This window comes from Orycteropus afer, unplaced genomic scaffold (assembly GCF_000298275.1).
Source record: "Orycteropus afer afer isolate SDZICR_OR568_19922 unplaced genomic scaffold, OryAfe1.0 scaffold00265, whole genome shotgun sequence".
NCBI lineage: Eukaryota > Metazoa > Chordata > Mammalia > Tubulidentata > Orycteropodidae > Orycteropus > Orycteropus afer.
The window spans coordinates 1,975,982-1,985,112 of record NW_006921852.1 but is presented as its reverse complement, the minus strand read 5'-3'; the positions used below and the strand labels follow the sequence as shown (position 1 = coordinate 1,985,112).

Sequence of the window (9,131 nt, the reverse complement as noted above, 5' to 3'; positions counted from 1 at the left end):
AAAAAAAAAAAAAAGTTAAAAAACAAAAATTCTTAAATTACATCCATTAAAAAGATTCTTGAAGGAAGAATCCATGAAACACAGGATAAATCCCTTATACTAATTTGTATGAAGAACAATCAGAAAAAAGAATGAAGAAAGCCTAAGAGTTATGTGGAATACCATCAAGAGGAATAATTTACACGTAATTGTAATTCCAGAACAGGGTGAGAGAAAGAAAAGCACAGAGAGAATTGTAGAATATTTATTGGTAGAAAACTTCCCTATTATCATGAAACACAGAAAGTTTCCATCAAAGAAACTCAGCAAACCCTACAGGATACACCCCAAAAGAAAGTCACCAAGACATATGCTAATCAAACCTTCCAAAACCAAAGATAAAAAAAAGAATGCCAAGAGCAGCTCATGAAAAAAAAAAAAAAAAGTATCACCTACAAAGGGGTGCCAATAAGACTAAGCTCTGATTTCTCAGCAGAAAATATGCAGGCAAGGAGGCAATGGGATGCAATATACAACACTCAGAAAGAACAAAGCATTGCCAACCAAGAATCATGTATCCAACAAAATTGTCTTCCGACTATAATGGTGAAACTAGTACAGTCCCAGATAAACAGAAATTAAGGGAATGTATAAAAACCAGACTAGTCTTACAAGAAATATTAAAGGAGGTCTACACAGAACCAGCTACATCAGACAGCAACTAGAGATGAAGACATAAAACAGAATTACCCAGACACCAGTCCAAATAAAGAATTCTCAAAAGCAAAATAAAGCTACAAAACTGAGAACAGAGAACCAGAGGTCTCAATCTGAAATGATGACAACTTTAAACAAAAAGGGAAAAGAAATCGTGTAAATACAGAACTTCCATATGTAGAGAAAATAATAGCAATATCAAGATATAACAAACTGCTATAAACTTTAGGAAAATAAAGGTAAATTTTAGGGTAACCACTAAGAAGATTAATAAATCTACTACAAAAATAAAGAATATCAAAAAGAACCAACAAACACAAAATGAACAACAACAAAAATGAAAACCTGTAAACAAAAATAACTCAGCACAAAAAATTAAGTGGAACAAAGAAACCATTAACACCACAAAAAATAAATAAAAGCAACAAAACAACAGCAGTAAATTCATACCTATTGATATCATACCACATAAAAAAAAAAAAAGAATCATATGATCATCTCAACTGATACCAAAAAAAGCATTTAATAAAATCCAAATGCACCAACAATGCCCCAAAAGAATAAAATACCTAAGAATAAACCTTACCAGGTACATAAAAGACTTATACAAGGAAAACTATAAAATACTCCTGCAAGAAACTGAAAGAGATCTACATAAATGGAAAAATATTCCATGCTCATGGATTGGAAGACTTAACACTGAAAATGTCAGTACTACCAAAAGTGATCTATAGATAAAATGCAATCCCAATCCAAATCCCAGCAGCATTCTTTAATGAAATGGAAAAACTAATCTCCAACTTTATATGGAAAGGAAGGAAGCCCCGAATAGTTAAAGCAATATTGAAGAAGAACAAAGCAAGAGGCCTCACACTTCTGATCTCAAAACTTAATGTACAGCCACAGTATTAAAAGCAGCCTGATACTGATAAAATGAAATATACATAGACCAGTGCAATAGAATTGAGAACCCAGAAATAAACCCATCCAACTACTGGCAGATGATCTTCCACAAAGGGTCAAAGTCCATTCAGTAGGGAAAAGACAGTCTCTTTAACCAATGGTGCTGACAGAACTTGTTATCTATATTCAGAAAAATGAATCAAGATCTATACCTCATGCCATGCACAAAAACTAACTCAAAATCACTCAAAGACCTAAGAGTTACAATAAAGTTTCTGAAACAATAAAGTCTCTGAAAGGTAACAATAACAATAAAGTTTCTGAAAGATAACATAGGGTCAAAACTAGGGACTTACTCTTCTGCATAAATAGCCTATCAAAAAAAAGTAAAAATACACAAACAAGAAAAGACAAATTAGATAGCTGGGACCTCCTAAAAATTAAACATTCGTGCTCATCAAAAGACTTTACCAAGAGAGTAAAAAGAGAACCTACACACTGAGAAAAAATCTTTGACAAAGACATATCAGATCAAGGTCTAATCTCTAAACTATATAGAAAACTCCAACAACTCAACAATGAAAAGAAAATAATCCAGTCAAAAATGGGCAAAGGATATGAACCAATGCTTCAACAAAGAGGACATTTATGCAGCCAACAAATATATGAAAAGATGCTTGTGATCATAGCCATTAGAGTGATGTAAGTTAAAACTAAAAGGAGGTATCATCTTACCCCTGCAAAAATGGCAATGACCAACAAAACAGAAGTAACAAATGATGGTGAGGTTGTAGTAGGATTGGAACCCTTATACATTGCTGGTGGGATTGTAAAATGGTACAAACACTATGAAAAACAGTATGGCATTTCCTCAAAAAGCTAGAAATAGAAATATCTTATAATCCAGCAATTCCACTCCTCAGTATATATCCTAGATGTATAAGAGTAGTGACATTTATAAACATATGCATACCTACGTTCATTGCAACATTATTCACAATAGCAAAAAGATAGAAATAACGTAAGTGCTCATCAATGGAGGAATGGATTTTAAAAACTGGTACATACATATGATGGAATACTATACAACTATAAGAATAATGAGAAGTCTATGAGACATCTTACAACATGGATGAATCTGGAGGCCATTAACCCACTGCCATTGAGTCAATTCCAACTCATAGTGACCCCCATTGGTTTTCTGAGGCAGTAAATCTTTATGAAAGGAGATTGCCCAGTCTTTCTTCTGCAGAGTGGCTGGTGGGTTTGAACCACCAACCTTCTGGTTTGCAGTCAAATGCCTTAGGCACTGTGCCACCAGAGCTCCTTCTGAAGGACACTGTTATTGTTGTTGTTATATGCATGTCGAGTCAGACCCGACTCATAGCAACCTCTCCTTGGGTTTCCGAGGCACTATCAGTATGGAAGTAGATTGCTCCATCTTCCTTCCGAGGAGTGGCTGGTGGGTTTGAACCGCCAGCCTTCTGGTTAGCAGTCAAGTGCCTTAGGCACTACGCTACCAGAGCTCCTTCTGAAGGATATTAATGCTGAATGAAATAAATCAGTCACAAAAAGATAAATATTTGTGAACTATGTTTCAGTACTATAAAAAGTCAAGAATAGATAAATACACAGAAAGCAAAGTTCTTTTATGGTTACCAGGGAGGGGAGGAAGAGAGAGGGAGAATCACTTTCCAGATAGTAGAACTTATCATTTTTGGTGATGAGAAAAGCAAGACCAAATTTGGGTAAAGTCAGCACAACTTGACCAAGGTAAATAAGGTCACTAAGAAGTACATGAGAAAAAAGGGAAAATTTTGTCAAATGCTGTACTTAACAATTTTGCACCAACAGTTAAAAACAAAAAAGTATGTGATTACATAGATGGATATGGATGCATGTATGTGTATAGGAGGCATGTGCTAATAAATGTACCTGTATACACACACACAAACACACACACACATTTGTATGTACTGCACATATATCCACATATATAACAAACCACATAGGCACAGTTACAGAGACTTCCTAAACATATCCAAATAACCAGCAGAATTAGTTTACAGGGTTAAAAGGCTTGGGACTGTAGTCTTGGGGACAACTTAGTCAATTGGTATAACATAGTTCACAAAGATAACTTCTACATGCTGGTTTGGTGAGTAGTGTCTGGGGTCTAAAAGCTTACAAGCAGCCATCTAATATACAACTCTTGATCTCTACTCATGTGGAACACAAGATAATTAGTTTCAACAAAGAAACTAATCCACAGGACTAATAGCCCATACAAATCACAGCCTTCTAACTTGAGACCAGAACTAGGTGGTGCCCAGCTACCATTACTGACTGTTCTGGCCAGGGACACAAAAGAAAGACCTGGATAGATTAGGGGAATAATGTAAAACAAAACTCAAATTCCAAAAATAGGCCAGACCTACTGAACCAATAGAGACTAGAAGAACCACCAAAACTATCACCTTAAGATAACCTTTGAGCATGGAATTGAAGCTATTTTTTCAGATCATCTTTCAGCCAAATAATAGATTGACTAATAAAATAAACAGTAGCACCTGTGAGTAATGTGCTCCCTTAAACAATGAACTATCTAAGACTAAAATGGTCAACATTTACCCAAAAGCAAAGACGAGAAAGCAAGGACAGGAAAGAAAGCTAGATCAATGGAAACGGAACAAATAAAATGGAAATAATAATGAGAATGCTGACACAGTGTAAAATTTATAACCAGTGGCACAGACCAATTGATATAAAAATTGTTGAAGGGGAATCTAATTTGTGGTGAAAACTTTCACCTTAAAATAAAAAAGATTCTTAAACATTTTATTCCAAATTACCAGTTACAGTACATGATTTATACAGGTGGATGTGTTTTTAAGGGAGCAGAATGTAAATAATCTTGATTTATTTTAATTCCATAGTTAAGAATTTAAGGAATATTTATCTTAACTAATTATTATAATTTTCTGCTACACTTGGTCATTTGTTTTGCAGGTATTTATTGGAAGGTGCCACATTATTTAACAAAGAGGAACATCATTATTCTGCAGCTTTCCAGATTGATGGACATTGGATGCACTATGATGGCCTCAGAAATGTGAATTTAATTTTGTTAAATAAACCCCCAGAGTTTCTCCTCTTGTCATCATTGGTTTATATTCGAGCAACAGAAAAATAAATATAGACTGATGCTGAATTAAATTGTTTCCCTCCTGCCCATGCTCCCCAGATTAAGGGCTTCTTTTGTATATACTTGGTATCCAAGGAAATAGTTCAACTATACTAGTTTCAGAGGTGTATTATCCAGTGCTTAGCTGCAGATAAATGTTTTCTATTTCTATCTATGCAAAATGTTTGTACTTTTTTATATTTCCTGGGTTATTTTTATACAAGCATATTTTATGTTGAAATAAAAAAATCTTGTAGACTTTGTAGTTTTTATTTATATGAACGTCAACAGTTTTGGATTTTTTGGCAACCGTTTTTACAATTCTGTCCTTGAATCCAAGAAAATGCTTTGTCCTTTGAGTTCTAAAGTTTTCTTTTTGGATATCCAAATAAAAGCTGGGTAGAAGTCAATATTTCAGTTTATATAAATTTAACAATTCAGAATACATCTGACTCTCTTGCTTTGCCCTACCTCACTGTAATCCAAAGTGCACTGTTGGGTCTGGTATGGATTTGAATGTACAACTTATAGATGGATTAGGTTATATTACCCGTTGATTTGCCTGACTTGTCTACAGCAATTTTTAAAGTACGTAGATGAGAGTGTTTTTTCTGGACTTGAACTATTTATAATGGAAAATTACTTTAACCACTTGCTCTAAAGTATTGTAAACTTTTCCATTGGATTTTAAGTGTTAAATAAGCTTCCAAGCTTAATTAAAGTTATTGTTACAAATAAATTCTATAAATATCCTAAATATTTATCTCATAATTAAATCTAACAGAAATTGTCTTAAAAATGTATTTTGCAGATAAGTCAACTATAAAAAATATTAAGCATCTAGATGTTTACTAATGTTGGACAAACAATAGAAAAGTACTTTGTATATTTAAGAGGAAAATGAATGCCTGGGAATATTTCTTTTCCTTGTAAATCGTATATTGACAGAGAAAAAACTAGTTAAATTTTTGGGGTGGCATCTGCTGGCTCCCTTGTATGTGATAAATTGATAGCATGAGGCTTTCATTTGCAGTGAAAATCACTAGAATTTTATAGTTATCAGAGTATTACGCTTTTTTATAAAGACCCTAAGATCTGTTCTCCTTTCAAAGGAAAAATTAAAGTAAGATTCTCAAGGAAAAATACTTTTTTGAAATTTATCAGCCTCTACTTAGTGTTTACATTTTAATAAATGGTCTGCCTTAGGTTTTGGGTTGAGATTAAGTGCAATATATTTAGAGAACTTTTATGTGACAACACAGTTCACTGCCATATACCAAATCACTGAGGTTTAATTCAGTAAATAAAATCTTATATTGGTTTGGTGCCACATTAAGATAATTTGCCGAAGAATGAGAATAGATAAATGTAGTATTTGTATAACTTTGAGCAAATACTATGAAAATTCCTTTTTTACATAAATATTGATTTATTTTACAAAGGGATTTACCATTACTTAAATGGTGTCTCGATTATATTTAAATAAGATTTGAGTCACAGTAAACTTTTCCACAGACACCTTATTACATAAATCTGAGCATACAAAAACAAATATTAAAGTGTAAATTATGTCATTATTAAAGTTACTCTTCATGCAGAGTTATTTTAACAATTGCACTTTATTTGGAATAATACTAGTTTATTACAAAACAATGATTTACCTACCTCACAGGGTTGTTGTGAGGATTAAGATGTTTATTAAAATCTTGATCACCTTGATACATGATAATAAATAAAACATTTTTTCTATCTCTTTCATGTACAGGCAAATGTCTCAGCTTCTCTCTTACTGATGAACTTTTCAAATTTTTATATTATTACTATTATTTATTGAGGCAGTAGCTCCTATCAGTAAAAAACTCCAAAACTCAAAATTTATATAGGTAAGAGTAATACTTAACCTCCTCCTTTTGCTTCTGGATTGCAGAGAACAGACTTTTAAAGTGCTCTCCAAAGGATGAATATCATGAAATATCAGTACCAGATGCTTACTAGTTGTGTATTACATTAGACGAAACACATTTTAATGAAACAGTCATAATTTACTTCTTGGCTTTTGAACATATGACCATAATGAAAGTGATTATTTGAAATTGAACAAGAGAATAAGAAGGACTGGAAGCATTTTGTCTGTTTATTTGTACTTCAGTCTCATTTTGACATGTTTACCTTTAGATCCCAGGCATGTATTCATAGTCCCCTGAAATACTTATCTTTGGTAAATTAGGTTAAAAAAATAGAGATTTTAACAAATGTATTCCAAACCTAATTTGTTTACTAGAGATATGTACTAAAATTGGAGAAATATACTAGAATTTTTTTCTTTGTGCCTTCAAACTAATACCTGTTGGCATTTAGTTTGCTATTTCCAGTAGGATTTACTCCGAATTTCTCCACCTTGGTACTACCAGTATTTTGGACTGGATAATTCTTGATTACAAGTGGGGTGAGGAGGCATTCTATACACTGTTTAGCAGCATCCCTGACTTCTTCCCACTTCATACCAGTAGCATTACTCCCTGAGCCTTGACAACCAAAAATGTCTCCAGATACACCTCATGGGGGAAAAATTGCCCTGGATGAGAACCACTGATTAGCTTAAAAAATATCATTACTCAATAGTAGTAAACAATACATCACACTTCATTTTAATCATATAATTTACTTCTGATACACTCATTTCCCAAGTCCCTGTCTTACTACTATAATCTGAGAAGTTTGTGAATAAAATTGATAGTTAATCAAGTTAAAGGCAATTTATGATGTATAAAATCATAAGTATTTCTTTTGGTATCTCTAGTGCTAGGACTCGACTGCTGTCGAGTTGAACCTGACTCATAGCGACCGCACCTTGGGTTTCTGAGGAGGAAGTAGATTGCCCAACCTTCCTTCCGAGGAGTGGCTGGTGGGCCAGCCTTCTGGTAGCAGTCAAATGCCTTAGGCACTATGCTTCCAGAGCTCCCAGGAATGTAATGTTGTTGTTATGTGCCCTCGACCGACTCATAGCAACCCCTCTTTTTGTAGACAGTCTGTTTCTCTATTAGGAATTTCCCTCCGTTCAGGTGTTGACTAAACAAACTAAACTCATTCCCTGTGTTTTTCTATCGATGACAATAAACTAGCTATTCTCCTTACCCTACAACCATCTGAGATCTTAATAGATTTAAGGATGAAATTGGCCAGTGTGCCAAAAGAAGAAATTATCTCCTGTTGACCAAACTGTTAGTACATAGAAAAAGAATCCAAAGGAATGTACAGAACTAGATTATCTGCAAAGTGTGAAGGTTGAGGGTATAAAGACTTGTCTTTAACCCAGAGAACTCTTAGAAAAGCTGCACTGTTTTAGGAGGAAAAGAATTAGGGGAATGTGTATTTTTAAAAGTCTTTGAAACCAGAATAATCTACTTAGAGGGGACAGCAGAAGATATAAGGAAATAATTCAGAATATATTTTAAATCAAATGCCACCAAACACTGCTATACTTAAGGGAAAGCATATATATATATTTAAAATTCTGGTCAAATAAAGTAGATTTAAGCTCTTCAGCAAAAGAAAGCTTTCCCTCCCAATCTCTGCAAATAGTTTTACTTAGAGTAATCCTTCAGAGTAGCTTTTTATTTATAATTTATTTGAGTTTGTTTAATATTTGAAGCATTGCCACTGGATCTGATCCAATGAAGGAGAAATAACTAAAGATGACTCTGAATTCCACAAGTATGTGTTTTCATCATTAAAGTATGAGCACACAACTAAGCTATACAAGCAGGCACCAGGCACTCCTGGGTTACAATCAGGATCCATTCCTAACTCTGTCTTTAAGAATTTATAGGTGAAAAAACTCAGTAATGACCAGAATTACTGGTCAGATGAAATCTGGCGAGACTCCCAATACTATGGCCCTGGAATACATTCTGCACCTGGAATAAAACATACCCCCAAGGGCTGGTTCTCAGCCCAATAGTTAACAAGATGTACACGCAGACCACTCAACCCAGGATGACACACCCACATACTCTATGGAAATACATCCCTTAGAGCAATAGACTATGGGACACCAGAGGACCAACATTCAAATTGAGGAAATGCAGGACAAACAGGAGGGCATAAATATGAAGAGAACAAGGGGAGGGTTATAGGGTAGGGAGGGGAGGAGATTGGGTTAGGGCTGGACATGGCGAATGGGGAATGAAACTAAATGTACATGTCACGTTGAATGTAAAACAAGCTCTTAAATTTTTTAAGAAAGGAATTTATAGGTGAGTTGGAACAGATGCATGCAGTTGTTATTTAGCCTTTAGTGCAAGAAAAAGCTTGATGCCTTTTTAAAGATTTAAAAGCTGCACGTGCA

General features: G+C 34.2%; 1 protein-coding gene across 1 annotated transcript in view; it reads left to right on the top strand.

The window, feature by feature from the left end:
• Nucleotides 1–4,792, top strand: part of CUNH14orf28 (chromosome unknown C14orf28 homolog) — a 19,631-nt gene extending 14,839 nt beyond the window's left edge. Inside the window, exon 3 of the mRNA XM_007950160.1 lies at nt 4,609–4,792. Coding sequence (XP_007948351.1) covers nt 4,609–4,792 — 184 coding nt within the window. The remainder of the gene's footprint in view (nt 1–4,608) is intronic.
• Nucleotides 4,793–9,131: the final 4,339 nt, after the last annotated feature.